Raw genomic sequence first — 20,785 nt, forward strand, 5'->3', positions numbered from 1 at the left:
AGCCTGGACCTTTGCTCCTCCTGCATTTTCTGGACACAGAGCACACCTCCCCCCCCCCCCCCCCCACCATCCCCACCTGCAGTCTGTCCTATCCACTGCTCACCATGCATCATTTTTTTTTTAACGAATCACTTTTTGTTGGCTTTCATTATGTTGCTCTTTATTTTGCCTTTGTTCAGCACCAATTTTATCCACACTGCACTATAGGAATTTGCCAACACATCCTTCTCTCCTATGAGACTTTGAGCTGGGTGAGAGGAGGCACTGGGCCTCACTTCTTCCTGTTCAGAAAAGAGGGGCTCCAGGAACTGAACCAATGGGGTCCTCTCTGTCCTATTTACTGTTACTTCAAATTAAATGCTTTCCTCTCTTTCTTAGCCCATCAAAGTCCTACCTCTCCTCTAGAGCTAGTTCAAAGCCAGCATCCACAGGAAGCGTACACTGATCTCTGCTTCCTTGGAATTCCCCCAGCTTTCCCTGGTCTTTGACTTTTCCTAGGGAGCTGTGGAATTTCCCTCCAAATGGATCAAGAGTGCCCTGAGGTTTGGGCCCAGTCTCCCCTGCATCAGGCAGGCTGGTGGGGAGAAGGGGCCAGCACTGGGACGGGAGGAGACCCTGGGATGGAGGGAAGGGATTCTGGGCTGGGCGGGGTGGGAGAGGGGGTACCTCTGCTCTGAGGCCAGGGAAATGGCAGCAGGTACAGGCTGATCCAGTAACTGCAGGGTTTTAATATGGACTCCGGGGGCAGGAATGCAGGGGCTGCTCAGGAATCTGGGAGGAGCCTAAGGAAGGGGAGGGCGCCAGGTTCTGCCGTGGGAGGCTTTTGTTTTGCCCCCAGTCTCTGAAGGACCCAGGGCCTCCGGGGCTGCAGTTGACCACCCTGAGAGCTGGGAGTGGCCCAAACTTTATCAACCTGGCAGCGGTGGAGGACAGCCGACTGCGGGGGTGGTTGGGCTGACAAGGGAGGTGCAGGGGCTGGTCTGGTAGTGGTTGGGCTGGCTGCAGAGGGCAGTCTGATGGTAGCTGGACCATCTGCCGAGGCTGGTCTGATGGTGGTTGGGCTGACTGTGGGGGGTGGGCCGATGGTGGCCATGGCAACCGCAGAGGCTGGTCTGGAAGGCTGATCTGGTGGCAGGGCTCTGTTCGGATGGTGTCAGGCTGACCGGGTTGCCCCAGGCCAGGTCAGCCACTTTAGCAGGGGATGAGTAGGGGGTTGGTGAGGGCAGGAGCTGGGGAGACCGGTGCTGAGGTCTGTCCCTGCAGGAGCTCGCAGCCAGCCAGGGCTCCGTGCAGGGCGTCCAGGATTGCCAAGGGGCCAGATCCCCCGTCTGGAGGGAAAGATTGAGGAGGGAGTCCAGTGTTAGCCCTGCGGGCAGCCCCACTCTGCTCAGCCCACCTCCCAGCTCCCTGGAGCACCTCTCACTACCTCCCTCCCCGCCAATCGTGCTTCGTGCCCCCTCCAGCCCTGCCACCTTCTTCTGAGGGCCCCTCCCTCTTGTCCATCTTCCATTGAAGCTTTGGGGGAAGGAGCCTCAGGCTCTCCTCCCTGACCCCGGGTCCTGTGCAGAGCCAGGGACATACCTGGATGGAATGAGACCAGCAGCCCTCCTCACGGAGGTGCCCGGAGAGTCCCAGGGAGCAAAGGGCCCCATCCCCTGTCGGTGGCCCCTTGGCCCCGTGAGACCCTTTGGGATGGGAGCTTGGCTCTGCTCTTCTGGGCTTTACTGGGCAAGGCTGGCATGGATGAAACTCTGCTGCCTGAGCTTTGCCAAACAAGAGGCCCTGGGCACTGTCCCTCAGTCTTCTCATCCATAGAATGGGAATAATGGACCTTTTTACAGGGTCATTGTAAGAGAACCCCAGTACATGCCGGTGAGTCTGCATTGCCAGCAGAGGAGTTCTGCCCAGCCCTGTGGATGCAGTTGTATTGTTGCTGGTTAGCCCCTTTCCCTGGGGGCTCTGTTCCCCGCTGTGGTTAATGTTCCCAAGCCTGTCCTGAGGATACCCCGTGGAGGGGTCCAGGTCAGGGATACTAGCCAGACCTTCAGCCAACATCCCCAGTGAGCCCCCACTCCTGCCCCAGCCTCTGCCCAAGTTCTGAAAGATGACGTGGTGGTTTGGAGCTGCACGTACCCCTTGTAAATAGAACCTTTCGATGTGGGTACTTCAGATAAGGCACGGCCCTCAATCCTACTACTGAAGGCTTTACAGGGAAGAGAGAAAAACCACAGAGGGAGCGGCCAGAAGGTGAAAGTCAATGGAACCCAGGGGATAAGGGAGAGGGCGCCACGTGCATGGCCACGTGACAGGAGCCCAGGACCCAGGATGGCCGGCAGCCAGCCCCGGAGCCTCAGTCTTCGGGAAGAAAGCATCGCCTTGATTTGGACTTTCTCCTCGCCGCACAATCTTAGCCTCAGATAAATCCCCACTGATGAAGCCAGCCCAGTGCGCGGTGTTTGCTGGAGCAGTGAGGAAACTGAAACAGATGGAAGCTCTCCTACCATGTGTAGGGTCTCTGCAAGCGTCCAGTGTGCGCAGCATAATCTTCCCCAAGGCTCTTTTTGAAATGTTCTTGAAAAGAAAGGGAGACAGGACTGGGTCAGACTGTGGCTGCTTTGTTCTCAGGCAGCGGTATGAACGGGAGGGTCCCTTGGGGCTTCCGTGCAGCCACCTGGGGGTAGAAAAAGTCTCCTCACTCCTACCCCAACGATCATCCTCTCCTGGCCTCCTACACCGAGCCTGGCCTGAGATTCCTGGTGCTGGATGGAGTCCCCAGCTAAGCACTTGAGAAATTGCTGTGAATAAGACAGCATTTCCATGCATTAGCTCATTAAATCCTTGCAATGAACCTGATTTTATTACCCCTCTTTTCTGTTCATCTCTCTGTGTGTGTCTTTTTAAGCTTTTTTTTCTTTCCTAGAAATCTTTTATTATTAGAGCATTACACTTTTCTCAGAACAAGTGTAATTTGCAGGAATTATGCAAGGCAACTATTTACCAAATACCAACGTTTAGCAATGTGGTTGAGCAGAAATGTAATTTCAGTGACAAAACCCATCTCTGCTTACAAAAAATAATCAGAAAAGTTTACTGGATTGAATGTGTTTTTGCAAGTGTTCTAAGAAGTCTTAAACCAAATAATATTTTAAGTAGATAAAACACTAATTTTTAAATAGTTTGGTACACTATTTCTGTACATACATGAACTGGTCTCTTTTATAGGAAACCTGACTAGAAGTTTATCACTTGCACACAAAATATTGTAAATCAAAAGCAAGAGCTAATCGCCTTTGAACAAAAATACTCCCTATGCAAAAAAAGCATAACCATAATAAATGAATTATTATAAATAATAAAGATATTATTTAGTGCGTGGTAATTATCTGCTACAAAATGTGTAACAAAATACATTTACTGGATTGTTTTTCAGTTGCAGTTGCCTGCTAGCATTCCAAATAAGGATTTCCCATAAACAAAAACTGCGGTGAAATTCGCTTAGTGATTAGGATTTTTTTCTTTTATTCTTTTATCTGCTCACCCCACCATGCCCTGTACTATACTATTAAAAACATTAAGAACCTGCGATTTGTGTTTCATATCAAGACATCATCAGAGTAATTTCAAATAATAAGAGTACTTTATACAAAAAAAAAGATGTTTTGTGGTCCCAGTTATTTCAAAAAGTAATTATATTCAAACACCTTGACATATCATGCTTTAGCAATTACAGAACCACGATTTTGACGCATGGCAATTTATAAGTCACTCAAATGTGAACTGCTAAAAGATGGGAATAGCTATTCTTCTATAAAGAAGTGTTGCAAAAGTCAGGTAATGACTTTATTTTTTCAGTTAGCATAACTAGCCCACAAAGTACGCCATAAATTTTTTTTGGAAGTACAAATTCAAGGAAAGTAATACTTTTTAAAAAATTTTTAAATTAAAAAATACATAACAACAAACAAACACAAACATTCTTAACATATGAACATTCCATTCTACATATATAATCAGTAATTCACAATATCATTACATAATTGCATATTCATCATCATAATCATTTCTTGCATCGATTCAGAAAAAGAAATAAAAAGACAACAGAAAAAAATTCATACATACCATAAGCCTTACCCCTCCCTTTTACTGATCACTAGCATTTCAATCTAAATTTATTTTTTTTAAATTTTTTTCTCTCTATTATCATTTTATTTCTTTTTCTGTTGTTTTTTATTTCTTTTTCTAAATCGATGCAAATGTACTAAGAAATGATGAATATGCAACTATGTGATGATATTAAGAATTACTCAATCTAAATTTATTTTAACATTTGTTCCCCCTATTATTTACTTTTATTCCGTATGTTTTACTCGTCTGTTGATAAGGTAGATAAAATGAGCATCAGACACAAGGTTTTCACAATCACACAGTCACATTGAAAGCTATATCATTATACAATCATCTTCAAGAAACATGGCTACTGGAACACAACTCTACATTTTCAGGCAGTTGCCTCCAGCCTCTCCACTACATCTTGACTAACGAGGTGATATCTATTTAATGCGTAAGAATAACCTCCAGGATAAACCTCTCGACTCTGTTTAGAATCTCTCAGCCATTGACACTTTATTTTATCTCATTTCTCTCTTCCCCCTTTTGGTTGAGAAGGTTTTCTCAATCCCTTGATGCTGAATATCAGCTCATTCTAGGATTTCTGTCCCATGTTGCCAGGAAGTTCCACACCCCTGGGAGTCATGGCCCACATACAGAGGGGGAGGGCAATGAGTTTGCTTGTTGTGTTGGCTGAGAGAGAGAGGCCACATCTGAGCAACAAAAGAGGTTCTCTGGGGGTGACTCTTAGGCCTAATTTTAAGTAGGCTTGACCTATTCTTTGCAGGGACAAGTTTCATATGAACCAACCCCAAGATTGAGGGCTTGGCCTATTGCTTTGGTTGCCCCCACTGCTTGTGAGAATATCAAGAATTCTCCACTTGGGGTAGTTGAATTTTCCCCCTTTTTCACCATTCCCCCAAGGAAACTTTTAATAAGTTCCAAGAAGTTGGCAAGTCAATACAGTACTCTTTTAATACAATAAAACTGTATTTTTGTTGGAGTCACATATTACTTTAGTGATAACTGTCACTCCAAAAATATCACTTATGTAACAAATCTAAACACTGTGATTTTCAATGGTGGCATAGAGCAGAGCAAGTTTTTAAAATACAAATTAACATCCTTTTAAAAGTTACAATTTCTCTTTTTAAAGCGAGATCCTTCACGAAGCTGTGTAATGCAGTAAGGCAATCACATGTATATAGGAAAGGGTGTCTGCTTTTTTCTGGGGTTGGTCTAAAGCCAGATGGAGTTCCAGTGCATGAAAAGCTGTAAAAGTCTACCTTAAGGAGATTTAATATGCCAATATCAGTTTCAAAGTACTTTTTCAAAAATTGTAAAATTTTAACGTAAATATTGGAACCATTAAAATTACATGGTCATTTCCTGTAACACAAATTTTGGATGGCTGCTTTTACTTAGGAGCCCTGCATCTCTTTGTTTTCATCAAAAGTCACATGCCCTTTCACCAGTTTATTAAAAAAAAAGTCTACCTAAAATATAGTTTGTTTTTTTAAACAACAAATAAATATATTGCCAGCTTGGAAAGACCTGGGGGACCCAAAGTTGTATACCAATTTTCACTATCATTTCTCTACAGATGTTGCCGCTGCCATTTGAGGCTTCTGCCTCTTCTTGCTAAAGCCATCAGTTCTTCAGTCTTGGTATTTACATATCACCCATTCCATTGTTTCTCAGCCTTTATTAGCATTGGAAGAAATTGGACACGCCCTCAGTCCTTCCAGTAACTGCTGGGGCTGACTCCTTCCACAATGATTATGGCCTCAAAACAGCTTTTTTCTGGGTCTTGACAAGACTGTGGTTTGTATATAAGTCTTTCATCAACTGAAAGAATATATATATTTTGCATGGGCAGGCTCTCGGAATCGAACCCAGGTGTCAGGCATGGCAGGCGAGAACCCTGCCACTGAGCCACCGTTGCCCGTCCTACTGACAGCATATTTCTACATGAAATATTAGGAGATTTAACTTCTGTCATTCTGTTTAAGGGTCCACTATCAAATATTCCTGCACACGTGTTTTGACTCTTGCTGCACCAGTAAGAGGGTTCGCAATGGAAGACAGCGCGCACTCTCAGCCGAGGAGCCCATGCTGTGCAGCTTTCCGTAAGGATCTCTATGTCTGTCCAATGCATCATCCCAACCATACTTGGGTTTGCAGGGTTTGGGTATTTCTGCATTGCAGCTGTAGTAATAGTTTCCCACAGGTGGTCAAAGATGTGCACGGAAGTCCATATCTTCATGGCATTGGCAACGGCGAGATGACCGGGCGGGGAGGGGTAGGTAAGAGGCAACACCTGTCCCCGGCCCCACCCTCAGTCATCCCATTTAAAAAAAAAATTTTTTTTAATTTTTAAAAAAAAATCACAAGAAAAACACAAACATTCTTAACATATGTTCATTCCGTTCTACATATATAATCAGTAATTCACAATATCATCACATAGTTGCATATTCATCATCATGATCATTTCTTAGAACCTTTGCATCAATTCAGAAAAAGAAATAAAAAGACAACAGAAAAAAATTCATACATACCATACCCCTTACCCCACCCTTTCACTGATCACTTGCATTTCAAGCTACTAAATTTATTTTAACATTTGTTCCCCCTATTATTTATTTTTATTCCAAATGTTTTACTGGGAAGTTATATCCTAGATCCTATCTCTGTGAGTTTGCTTATTATAATTAGTTCATATTAGCGAGATCATACAATATTTGTTCTTTTGTATCTGGCTTATTTCACTCAACATAATGTACTCAAGGCTCATCTGTATTGTCGCATACATCAGGACTTCATTCTTTTTTACAGTTGAGTAATATTACGTTGTATGTATAGATCCCATTTTGTTTATCCATTCATAAGTGAATGGACACTTGGGAGGCTTCCATCTTTTGGTAATTGTGAATAATGACCTATGATCATTGGTGTGCAAAAGTCAGTTCGAGTCCCTGTTTTCAGGTCTTCTGGGTATATATGCTTGTAGCAGGAAGATCATATCATATGGCAATTCTCTATTTAGCTTCCTGAGGAACCACCAAACTGTCTTCCACAGAAGCTGTTTTACACTCCCACCAGCAATGAATGAGTGTTCTTATTTCTCTACATCCTCTTCAATACTTGAAGTTTTCTGTTTGTCTTTTTATTTTTTATTTGTTTATCTTTTTGTTTTTATTTTATTTTTGTTGCAGTTTTCTGTTACTTTGATAGTGGCCATTCTAGTAGTGTGAAATCATGTCTTATTGTGATTTTCATTTGCATTTCCCTAATAGCTAGGGATGTTGAACATCTGTTCATGTGCTTTTAGCCATTTATTTTTCCTCTTTGGAGAAATGTCTACTCAGGTCTTTTGTGCATTTTTTAATTGGGTAGTTTGTCTTTTTTTTTCCTTTTAATTTTTTTTCTGGATTGATGCAAATGTTTTTCTTTTTATTGTTGAGTTGCAGGATTTCTCTAAATATTCTGGATATTAAACCCTTACTTGGCTAGGTGATGGTGCCTGGTTGTCTAGTTAAGTAAGCAGTTGTACATTTGACATTCCCACCAACAGTGGATAAGTGTGCCTCTTTCTCCACATCCTCTCCAGTGCTTGTCGTTTTCTGTTTTATTGATAATGGCCATTCTGGTGGGTGTGAGATGATATCTCATGGTGGTTTTGATTTGAATTTCTTTAATAGCCAGGGAAGTTGAGCATATTTCCATATGCCTTTTGGCCATTTGTATTTCCTCTTCTGAGAAGTGTCTGTTCAAGTCTTTTGCCCATTTTGTAATTGGGTTGTCTGTCTTTTTGTTGTTGAGTTGAACAATCTCTTTATATATTCTGGATACTAGACCTTTATCTAATATATCATTTCCAAATATTGTCTCCCATTGTGTAAGCTGTGCTGGTTTGAAAGGATGTATGTCCCCTAGAAAAGCCATGTTTTAATCTAAATTCAATTTCATAAAGGCAGAATAATCCCTATTCAATACTGTATGCTTGAATCTGTAATTAGATCACCATCCCTGGAGATGTAACTCAATCAAGAGTGGTTGTTAAGCTGGATTAGGTAATGACATGCCTCCACCCATTTGGGTGGGTCTTGAGAAGTTTCTGGAGTCCTATAAGAGAGGAATTTTGAAGAATGAAGGAGATTCAGAGAGAGCAGAGCAGAGCAACATAGCCACAACAAGCAGAGTCCACTAGCCAGCGACCTTTGGAGATGAAGAAGGAAAATGCCTCCCAGGGAGCTTCATGAAACAGGAAGCCAGGAGAAGCTAGCAGATGATGGCGTGTTCACCATGTGCCTTTCCTGATGAGAGAGAAGCCCTGATTCTGTTTGCCATGTGCTTTCCCACTTGAGAGAGAAACCCTGAACTTCATCAGCCTTCTTGAACCAAGGTATCTTTCCCTGGATGCCTTAAATTGGACATTTCTATAGACTTGTTTTAACTGGGACATTTTCTTGGCCTTAGAACTGTAAACGAGCAACTTATTAAATTCCCGTTTTTAAAAGCCATTTTGTTTCTGGTATATTGCATTCTGGCAGCTAGCAAACTAGAACACTCTCTTTTTACTTTCTTGACAAAGTTCTTTGATGCACGAAAGTGTTTAATTTGAGGAGTTCCCATTTCTTTCTTTCTTTCTTCAGTGCTCTCATGCTTTGGGTGCAAGGTCTAGGAAACTGCCTCCTATTATAAGTTTTATAAGATATTTCCCTACATTTTCTTCTGAAAGTTTTATGGTCTTAGATGTTATATTTAGGTCTTTGATCCATTTTGAGTTCATTTTGGTATAGGGTGTGAGATATAGATCCTCTTTCATTCTTTTGCATGTGGTTATCCAGTTCTCTTGGCACCATTTATTGAAGAGACTGTTCTGTCCCAGGTGAGTTGGCTTGACTGCCTTATCAAAGATCAATTGTCCATAGATGAGAGGGTCTATATCTGAACATTCTATTTGATTCCATTGGTAAGAATATCTACCTTTATGCCAGTACCATGCTGTTTTGACCACTGTAGCTTCGTAATATGCCTTAAAATCAGATAGCATGAGACCTCTGACTTCATTTTTCTTTCTCAGGTATTTTTAGCTATTCAGGGCAAACTGCCCTTCCAGATAAATTTGCTTATTGGTTTTTCTATTTCTGAAAAGTAAGTTTTTGGGATTTTAATTGATAGTGCATTGAATCTGTAAATCTATTTAGGAAGAATTGACATCTTAATTATATTTAGTCTTCCAATCCATGAACACGGTATGCCCGTCTATTTATTTAGGTCTTCTGTGATTTCTTTTTAACAATTTCTTGTAGTTTTCTTTGTACAGATCTTTTGCATCTTTAGTTAAATTTATTGCTAAATATTTTATTCTTTTGGTTACAATTGTAAATGGAATTTTTTTCTTGATTTCCCCCTCAGATTGTTCATTACTAGTGTATAGAAACACTACAGATTTTTGAGCATTGATCTTGTAACCTGCCACTTTGCTGTACTCATTTATTAGCTCTAGTAGTTTTGTTGTGGCTCTTTTGAGGTTTTTGACATATAGTATCATATCATCTGCAAAGAGTGAGAGTTTTATTTCTTCCTTTCCAGTTTTGATGCCTTGCATTTCTTTTTCTTGCCTAATTCCTCTGGCTAGAACATCCAACACAATGTTAAATAACAATGGTGACAGTGGCCATCCTTGTTTTGTTTCTGATCTTAGGGGGAAAGTTTTCAGTTTCTCCTCATTGAGGATTATGCTAGGTGTGGGTTTTTCACATATTCCCTTTATCATTTTGAGGAAGTTCCTTTCTGTTCCTAACCTTTGAAGTGTTTTCAACAGGAAAGGATGTTGAATTTTGTCAAATGCCTTTTCTGCATCAATCGAGATAATCATGTGTTTTTTCTGCTTTAATTTGTTGATATGGTGTATTACATTAATTGATTTTCTTTTGTTGAACCATCCTTGCATACTTGGGTTGAATACTACTTGGTCATGGTGTATAATTATTTTAATGTGCCACTGGATTCGATTTGCAAGAATTTCGTTGAGGAATTTTGCATCTGTATGCATTAGAGAGATTGGTTTGTAATTTTCTTTTCTTGTAGTATCTTTGTCTGACTTTGGTAGGAGGGTGATGTTGATTTCCTAGAATGAATTAGGTAGCCCTCCCTCCTCTTCTATTTTTTTGAAGAGTTTGAGCAGGATTGGTACTAATTCTTTCTTGAATGTTTGGTAGAATTCACATGTAAAGCCATCTTGTCCTGGAGTTTTCTTTTTGGGAGCTTCTTAATGATGGATTCAATTTCTTTACTTACGACTGGTTTGTTGAGGTCGTCTATTCCTTCTCGAGTCAGTGTTGGTTGTTCATACCTTTCTAGGAATTTGTCCATTTAATCTACATTGTTGTATTTATTAGCATAAAGTTGTTCATAGTATCCTTTCATTACCTCCTTTTTTTCTGTGGGGTTAGTGGTTATGTCTCCTCTTCCATTTCTGATTTTATTTATTTGCATCCTCTCTCTTCTTCTTTTTGTCAACCTTGCTAAGGGTCCATCAACCTTATTGATTTTCTCATAGAACCAACTTCTGGTTTTGTTGATTTTCTCGATTGTTTTCCTGTTCTCAATTTCATTTATTCCTGCTCTAATTTTCATTATTTCTTTCATTTTGCTTACTTTGGGATTAGTTTGATGTTCCTTCTCTAGTTCTTCCAAGTGGACAGTTAATTCCTGAATTTTTGCCCTTTCTTCTTTTTTGATATAGGCATTTAGGGCAATAAATTTCCCTCTTAGCACTGCCTTTGCTGCATTCCATAAATTTTGATATGCTGTGTTTTCATTTTCATTTGCCTCGAGATATTTACTGATGTCTCTTGTAATTTCTTCCTTGACCCACTGGTTGTTTAAGAGTGTGTTGTTGAGCCTCCACATATTTGTGAATTTGCTGGCACTCTGCTTATTATTGATTTCCAGCTTCATTCCTTTATGATCTGAGAAAGTGTTTTATATGACTTCAATCTTTTTAAATTTTTTGAGACTTGCTTTGTGACCCAGCATATGGTCTATCCTTGAGAACGATCCATGAGTACTTGAGAAGAAGGTATATCCTACTGTTGTGGGGTGTAATGTTCTATAAATGTCTGTTAAGTCTAGCTCATTTATTGTATTATTGAAATTTTCTGTTTCTTTATTGATCCTCTGTTTAGATGTTCTGTCCATTGATGAGAGTGGGGAATTGAAGTCTCCAACTATTATGGTAGATATGTCTATTTATTCTTTCAGTGTTTGCCTCATGTATTTTTGGAGCATTCTGGCTCAGTGCATAACTATTTATGATTGTTATGTCTTCTTGTTGTATTGTTCCTTTTATTAATACATATTGTCCTTCTTTGTCTCTTTTAACTGTTTTACATTCGAAGTCTAAATTGTTGGATATTAGTATAGATACTCCTGCTCTTTTCTGATTATTATTTGCATGGTGTATCTTTTCCCAAGTTTTCACTTTCAACCTATGTTTATCCTTGGGTCTAAGATGCATTTCCTGTAGACAGCATATGGTAGATGCGTCCTATTTTTTAATCCATTTTGCCAGTCTGTCTTTTGATTGGGGAGTTTAATCCATTAACATTAGTGTTATTACTGCATGGGTAGTACTTTCTTCTACCATTTTGCCTTTTGGATTTTATACATCATATCTAATTTTTCTTCTTTTTAACTTTACTGATAGTCTTCATTTTTACACTCTTCTCCACGCCTCTCTCTCCTGTCTTTTCCTATCTGTCTCTAATGCTCGCTTTAGTATTTCTTGCAAAGCTGGTGTCTTGGTCACAAATTCTCTCAGTGATTTTTTTTGCCTAAAAATGTTTTAATTTCCCTCTCATTTTTTTTTTTACTCAACAATGACAGTTTTTATTCATTAAATTATCATCTCCCTGACAGAACAGGCTGTGCCAAAATAAATCCTTATTAAGCTTGAACTGGACTGACCTAGTCCTGACATTTGGCTCTGTAAGTCATTCTTTTATTTCTCTACTAGGCATAATGTTATATCAAGGAGCAAGTTGCATTCTGACTTTTTATTATTCTCCTATGAAGCAGTGGTTTCAGGTACAGTGAAAGATAAAGGGCTAAATCACACATTGCTATCTCTCAACTCCTTTTATCTAGAGCAAATAGAAAGTCAGAATCATGACAAGCTGCCTATTTTGTCCCACCCTTGGTGACTACATTTTCGTTTTCATGGAATGGAATCAACAATTTAATGGAAAGAAATAAAAATTTATGTCCTTTATGATCACCCTGGAGAGAATGAAAACTGCCATCCTCCTTGACCCAGCCTACAGACCAAAAGAGGATGTTTGGGACGATGCATTCAGGAAACACCCAAGGGCCAAGCTCTGGGGCTCTAGGGCCCTGCTTTCCATTTACTGTGCCTGATGGATTAACTGTTGGAGCCGAAGTAATTTGCTGCAGTGTTTCTGAATATGCTTCCTGCTCTTCCTTCTCACAATAGTTTGCAGAGATTTAAATTTTTTTTATTAATTAAAAAAAATTAACTAACACAACATTTAGAAATCATTCCATTCTACATATGCAATCAGTAATTCTTAATATCATCACATAGATGTATGATCATCATTTCTTAGTACATCTGTATCGATTTAGAAAAAGAAATAGTAAGACAACAGAAAAAGAAATAAAATGATAATATAGAGAAAAAATAAAAATAAAAAATACAAAATATATATATATAAAACAAACAAACAAACAAACAAACAAAAACTATAGCTCAGATGCAGCTTCATTCAGTGTTTTAACATAATTACATTACAATTAGGTAGTATTGTGCTGTCCATTTTTGAGTTTTTGTATCTAGTCCTGTTGCACAGTCTGTATCCCTTCAGCTCCAATTACCCATTATCTTACCCTGTTTCTAACTCCTGATGGTCTCTGTTACCAATGACATATTCCAAGTTTATTCTCTAATGTCAGTTCACATCAGTGGGACCATACAGTATTTGTCCTTTAGTTTTTGGCTAGTCTCACTCAGCATAATGTTCTCTAGGTCCATCCATGTTATTACATGCTTCATAAGTTTATTCTGTCTTAAAGCTGCATAATATTCCATCGTATGTATATACCACATCTGTTGATGGACATTTTGGCTGTTTCCATCTCTTGGCAATTGTAAATAATGTTGCTATAAACATTGGTGTGCAAATGTTCATTTGTGTCTTTGCCCTTAAGTCCTTTCCCTCTCATTTTTGAAGGACAATTTTGCTGGATATAGAATTCTTGGTTGGCAGTTTTTCTCTTTTAGTAACTTAAATATATCATCCCACTGTCTTCTTGTCTGTATGGTTTCTGCGAGAAATCTATGCATAGTCTTGTTGGATTTTCCTTGTATGTGATGGATTGCTTTTCTCTTGCTGCTTTCAAGATTCTCTCTTTCTCTTTGACATCTGACATTCTGATTAGTAAGTGTCTTGGAGTACGTCTATTTGAATCTATTGTTTGGGGTACGCTGTACTTCTTGGATCTGTAATTTTAAGTCATTCATAAGAGTTGAGAAATCTTCAGTTATAATTTCCTTCATTAGTTTTTCTCCTCCTTTCCCTTCTCTCTTCTGGGACACCTACAACATGTATATTTGTGCACCTCATCTTGTCATTCAATTCCCTGAGTCCCTGCTCATATTTTCCCATTCTTTTTGCTATATTCTCTTTTGCTTGCCAGATTTCAGATGTCCCGTCATCCAGTTCACTAATCCTATGTTCTGCCTCTTGAAATCTGACATTGTAATTTTCCATTGTTTTTTTCATCTCTTCTACTGTGCCTTTCATTCCCATAAGTTCTGTGATTTGTTTTTTTCAGACTTTTGATTTCTTCTTTTTGTTCATTCCTTGCCTTCTTTATATCCTCCTTCAATTCTTTGATTTGAATTTTGATGAGGTTTCCCATGTCGATTCGAACATTCTGAATTAATTGCTTCAACTCCTGTTTTCTGTTTGAATTTTTGGTTTTTTCTTTTGACTGAGCCATATCTTCAATTTTCCTAGTATGATTCGTAATTTTTTGCTGGCATCTAGGCATTTAATTACCTTAATTAGTTTATTCTAATTAAGTGATTTTTTTCACTTCTTTTAACCTAGGATTTTTTTGCTGGATGACTTTCTGGTCTATCTGTTCTTTGACATTCAGTTCAGCTTATTCTAGACCTCTAGCTTAGGTTTTGTTTAACAGATCAGAATTTTTCAGTTCTTGTTTTCTTGTTGCTTGCCCTGCCTGTATGGTGCCTCCCCCCTCCCCCCTAAGGAGGATCTACTTAGGTATTACAGACCCCAGCCAGATTTTCCAAGACCAAACTGACTTCCTTTCGGGAGGAAAGAGTCATCTGCATCAGTTTTCCCTGCGGGTGAGACCCAGCAGATTGAAAGGCTTTCCTATGAAGCCTCTGAACTCTGCATTTTCTATCCTGCCAAGTATGTGGTACTTTTCTGCCTGCAGGTCCCACCAGCATAAGGTAATATGGTACCTTTAACTTCAGCAGACTCACCATGCTGGGGCGTGGTTGAGACAGAGGAGAGATTGTAGGCTGGTTTTTCTTTTTTTTTTTCACAATATCATCACTTAGTTGCATATTCATCATTTCTTAGAACATTAGCATTAATTCAGTAAAAGAAATAAAAGACAATAGAAAAAGAAATAAAACGAACACAGGAAAAAAAAAAAGATTATACCTACCATACCCTTTACTCCTCACTTCCATTGATCACTAGCATTTCAAACTAAATTTACTTTAGCATTTGTTCCCCCTATTATTTATTTTTTCCCATATGTTCTACTCGTTTGTTGACAAGGTAGATAAAAGGAGCATCAGACGCAAGGTTTTCACAATCACACAGTCACACTGTGAAAGCTGTATCATTATTCAATCATCCTCAAGAAACATGGCTACTGGAACACAGCTCTACATTTTCAGGCAGTTCCCTCCAGCCTCTCCATTACATTTTTTTTTCTTTCATTTTTTTTATTAATCAAAAAAAAAGAAAAGAAATTAACACAACATTTAGAAATCATTCCATTCTACACATGCACTCAGTAATTCTTAGTATCATCACATAGATGTATGATCATCATTTCTTAGTACATTTGCATCGATTTAGGAAAAGAACTAGCAAAACAGCAGAAAAAGATATAGAATGTTAATATAGAGAAGAGAATTAAAATAATAATACTAATAAAAAAATATATATATAAAAAAGGAAAAAGAAAAAAAAACAAAAGATACAAACAAAAAACCATATTTCAGGTGCAGCTTCATTCAGTGTTCCAACATAGTTACATTACACTTAGGTATTATTGTGCTGTCCATTTTTGAGTTTTTGTATGTAGTCCTGTTGCACAGTCTGTATCCCTTCAGCTCCAATTACCCATTATCTTACCCTGTTTCTAACTCCTGCTGGTCTCTGTTACCAATGATATATTCCAAGCTGATTCTCGAATGTCAGTTCACATCAGTGGGACCATACAGTATTTGTCCTTTAGTTTTTGGCTAGACTCACTCAGCATAATGTTCTCTAGGTCCATCCATGTTATTACATGCTTCATAAGTTTAGTCTGTCTTAAAGCTGCATAATATTCCATCGTAGGTATATGCCACAGTTTGTTTAGCCACTCGTCTGTTGATGGACATTTTGGCTATTTCCATCTCTTTGCAATTGTAGATAATGCTGCTATAAACACTGGTGTGCAAATGTCCGTCTGTGTCTTTACCCTTAAGTCCTATGAGTAGATACCTAGCAGTGGTATTGCTGGGTCGTAATCCATTCTGCCATTCTATGTCTTTTGATTGGGAAATTCAGTCCATTAACTTTTAGTGTTATTACTGTTTGGATAATATTTTCCTCTACCATTTTGGCTTTTGTATTATATATATCATATCTGATTTTCCCTCTCTCTACACTTTACTCCATACCTCTCTCTTCTGTCTTTTCGTATCTGACTCTAGTGCTCCCTTTAGTATATCTTGCAGAGCTTGTCTCTTGGTCACAAATTCTCTCAGTGACCCTTTGTCTAAAAATGTTTTAATTTCTCCTTCATTTTTGAAGGACAATTTTGCTGGATATAGAAGTCTTGGTTGGCAGTTTTTCTCTTTTAGTAATTTAAATATATCATCCCACTGTCTTCTAGCTTCCATGGTTTCTGCTGAGAAATCTACACATAGTCTTATTGGGTTTCCCTTGTATGTGACAGATTGTTTTTCTCTTGCTGCTTTCAAGATCCTCTCTTTCTCATTGACCTCTGACATTCTAACTAGTAAGTGTCTTGGAGAACCCCTATTTGGGTCTATTCTCTTTGGGGTGCGCTGCACTTCTTGGATCTGTAGATTTAGGTCTTTCATAAGAGTTGGGAAATTTTCAGTGATAATTTCTTCCATTAGTTTTTCTCCTCCTTTTCCCTTCTCTTCTCCTTCTGGGACACCCACAACATGTATATTTGCGCGCTTCATATTGTCATTCAGTTCCCTGATCCCCTGCTCAAGTTTTTCCATTCTTTTCCCTATAGTTTCTGTTTCTTTTTGGAATTCAGATGTTCCATCCTCCAGTTCACTAATTGTAGCTTCTGTCTCTTTAGATCTACCATTGTAGGTATCCATTGTTTTTTCCATTTTTTCTTCTTTGTCCTTCACTCCCATAAGTTCTGTGATTTGTTTTTTCAGATTTTCTATTTCTTCTTTTTGTTCAGCCCATGTCTTCTTCATGTCCTCCCTCAATTTATTGATTTGGTTTTTGAAGAGTTTTTCCATTTCTGTTCGTATATTCAGCATTAGTTGTCTCAGCTCCTGTATCTCATTTGAACTATTGGTTTGTTCCTTTGACTGGGCCATATCTTCAATTTTCTGAGCGTCATCCATTATTTTCTGCTGGTGTCTGGGCATTTGATCAGATTTCCCTGGGTGTAGGACCCGGCTGGTTGAAAGGTTTTTCTGTGAAATCTCTGGGCTCTGTTTTTCTTTTCCTGCCCAGTAGGTGGCGCTCGTGGCGCTCGTCTGCCTGCGGGTCCCACCAGTAAAAGATGCTGTGGCTCCTTTAACTTGCCAATCCGAATCTCGAAGTCGGCCTGGGAAACCGTGCGGGGGCGGGGGGGGGCGTCGCCGGCCGCCGCGGCTTGGGGGAGTGCTGGTCCAAATTGCCCAGCTGGCCCGAGACGCCAAGCGTGGCAGGAGGGCCCCGCTATCCAACGTTCCCAGTCAGACCGGGAAGCCATGTGCGTGGAGGGGACCCCAGTCGCCAGCCGCCCCGGCCGGGAAAACGCGCACCCCTCGGGTATCTCACCGCAGCGGATTCTCCCTGCCCATTCAGCCGTTCCAGAATGGGGTACGCTGTCTTTTTGGTCTCTGTCGTGGCTCCGGAAGCTGTTTTGTATTGTTTCTGTTTCTTTAGTTGCTTTTCTGGAGGAGGAACTAAGACCCACGCGTCTTACTAAGCCGCCATCTTCTCCGGAAGTCCCTCCATTACATCTTGAATAACAAGATGATATCTACTTGATGTATAAGAATAACCTCCAGGATAACCTCTTGACTCTGTTTGGAATCTCTCAGCCATTGACACTTTGTCTCATTTCCCTCTTCCCCCTTTTTGTCCAGACGTTTTTCTCAATCCCTTGATGCTAAGTCTCAGCTCATTCTAGGGTTTTTCTCAATCCTTTGATGCTGAGTCTCAGCTCATTCCAGGACGTCTGTCCCACGTTGCCAGGAAGATCCACACCCCTGGGAGTCATGTCCCACGTAGACAGGGGAAGGGTGGTAAGACTGCTTGTTGTGTTGGCTGGAGAGAGAGGTCACATCTGAGCAACAAAAGAGGCTCTCTTGGGGGTGACTCTTAGGCCTACATTTTAAGTAGACTTGACCTATCTTTTGTGGGGTTAAGTTTCATATGAACAAACCCCAAGACTGGGGGCTCAGCCTATAGCTTTGGTTGTCCACACTGCTTGTGAAAGTATCAAGAATTCAACTTGGGGAAGTTCAATTTCTCCCCATTCTCACCACTCCCTGAAGGGGGCTTTGCAGATACTTTTCCACTTACTGATCGAATCACTCTGGGATTCATCAGGGCATCACTCTGCACAAACCAGCAAAATCTCATGTCCTACCTGAGATTCCAAGTACTTATGGTGTTCAATCAAGCTATCTACATAAGTTATATTAGGAAATGCACTAGCCAAAATATAAATTTTGTAACAAATGAACATTTTTTTGCTTTGGTCTCACATATAAGGTGACATTTTAAAATATTAATTACCATCTATTTTCAGCACCCTGCAGTAATGACATTCCTTTGTTCTTCCTCATGTAAAAACATTTTTAAAATTTGTACATTTAGTCACTATTATTATACACTCTAGGCATTCCTAGATTATACCATCTCAATCTTTACCATCTATCTTTCTTTCTGATTTCATTTATGTCCCCCGCCCTCCTCCATCATCCTCACATGCAGCTTCATTCAGTGTTTTAACATAATTGTATTATAGTTAGGTAGTATTGTGCTGTCAATTTCTGAGTTTTTGTATCCAGTCCTGTTGCACAGTCTGTATCCCTTCAGCTCCAATTACCCAATATCTTACCCTATTTCTATCTCCTGATAGTCTCTGTTACCAACGAAATATTCCAAGTTTATTCACTAATGTCAGTTCATATCAGTGAGACCATACAGTATTTGTCCTTTAGTTTTTGGCTAGTCTCACTCAGCATAATGTTCTCAAGGTCCATCCATGTTGTTACATACTTCATAAGTTTATTCTGTCTTAGAGCTGCATAATATTCCTTTGTATGTATATACCACAGTTTGTTTAGCCACTCCTCTGTTGATGAACATTTTGGCTGTTTCCATTTCTTTGCAATCGTAAATAATGCTACTATAAACATTGGTGTGCAAATGTCCGTTTGTGTCTTTGCCCTTAAGTCCTTTGAGTAGATACCTAGCAATGGTATTGCTGGGTCATATGGCAATTCTATATTCAGCTTTTTGAGGAACCGCCAAACTGCCTTCCATAGCAGTTGAACCATTTGACATTCCCACCAACAGTGAATAAGTGTGCCTCTTTCTCCACATCCTCTCCAGCACTTGTTGTTTTCTGTTTTGTTGATAATGGCCATTCTGGTGGGTGTTAGATGATATCTCATTGTAGTTTTGATTTGCATTTCTCTAATGGCCAGGGACATTGAGCATCTTTTCATGTGCCTTTTGGCCATTTGTATTTCCTCTTCTGAGAAGTGTCTGTTCAAATCTTTTTCCCATTTTGTAATTGGATTGGCTGTCTTTTTGTTGTTGAGTTGAACAATCTCTTTATAAATTCTGGATACTAAACCTTTATCTGATATGTAGTTTCCAAATATTGTCTCCCATTGTGTAGGCTGTCTTTTTACTTTCTTGATGAAGTTCTTTGATGTGCAAAAGTGTTTAATTTTGAGGAGTTCCCATTTCTTTCTTTCTTTCTTCAGTGCTCTTGCTTTGGGTGTAAGGTCTATAAAACCGCCTCCAATTATAAGATTTATAAGATATTTCCCTACATTTTCCTCTAACTGTTTTATGGTCTTAGACCTGATGTTTAGATCTTTGATCCATTTTGAGTTAACTTTTATACAGGGTGTGAGATACGGGTCTTCTTTCATTCTTTTGCATATGGATATCCAGTTCTCTAGGCACCATTTATTGAAGAGACTGTTCTGTCCCAGGTGAGTTGGCTTGACTGCCTTATCAAAGATCAAATGTCCATAGATGAGAGGGTCTATATCTGAGCTCTCTATTCGATTCCATTGGTCGATATATCTATCTTTATGCCAGTACCATGCTGTTTTGACCACTGTGGCTTCATAATATGCCTTAAAGTCAGGCAGCGCGAAACCTCCAGCTTCGTTTTTTTTCCTCAAGATACTTTTAGCAATTCAGGGCATCCTGCCCTTCCAGATAAATTTGCTTATTGTTTTTTCTATTTCTGAAAAGTAAGTTGTTGGGATTTTGATTGGTATTTGCATTGAATCTGTAAATCAATTTAGGTAGAATTGACATCTTAACTATATTTAGTCTTCCAATCCATGAACACGGTATTCTTAGGCCTAATTTTAAGTAGGCTTGACCTATTCTTTGTAGGGTTAAGTTTCATATGAACAAACCCCAAGATTGGGGGTTCAGCTTAGGCCTAATTTTAGTAGGCTTATCTATCCTCTGCAGGGGTTAAGTTTCATATGAATAATCCTGCAGAGTGAGGGTTCCACCTATTGCTTTGTATGTACCCACGCTTGTGAGAATATCAAGAATTCTCCACTTCAGGAAATTGAGTTTTCCCCCTTTCTCACCATTCTCCCAAGGAGGCTTTAGTAGCCTTGATTCTTTTTTTTTTTAATTTTTAAATTATTTTTTAAATTAAAAAAATATATGACAAGAGAGAAACACAAACATTCTTAACATACGATCATTCCACTCTACATATATAATCAGTAATTCACAATATCATCACATAGTTGCATATTCATCATCATGATCATTTCTTAAAACATTTGCATCAATTCAGAAAAAGAAATAAAAAGACAACAGAAAAAATTTAAACATACCATACCCCATACCCCTCCCCTTTCATTGATCACTAGCATTTCAGTCTAAGTTTATTTTAACATTTGTTC

General features: G+C 39.5%; 1 protein-coding gene across 2 annotated transcripts in view; it reads right to left on the bottom strand.

The window, feature by feature from the left end:
* Nucleotides 1–77: 77 nt before the first annotated feature.
* Nucleotides 78–20,785, bottom strand: part of EFCC1 (EF-hand and coiled-coil domain containing 1) — an 87,480-nt gene continuing 66,772 nt past the window's right edge. For both annotated transcript variants that reach the window (XM_077116380.1, XM_077116379.1), the window contains exons 7-8: nt 2,502–2,571; nt 78–1,328 (exon numbers count right to left, since the gene is read on the bottom strand). In XM_077116380.1, the coding sequence (XP_076972495.1) occupies nt 1,192–1,328; nt 2,502–2,571 (207 nt within the window). In that variant the 3' untranslated portion in view covers nt 78–1,191. The remainder of the gene's footprint in view (nt 1,329–2,501; nt 2,572–20,785) is intronic.

The sequence above is a fragment of the Tamandua tetradactyla genome, chromosome 9 (genome assembly GCF_023851605.1).
Source record: "Tamandua tetradactyla isolate mTamTet1 chromosome 9, mTamTet1.pri, whole genome shotgun sequence".
NCBI lineage: Eukaryota > Metazoa > Chordata > Mammalia > Pilosa > Myrmecophagidae > Tamandua > Tamandua tetradactyla.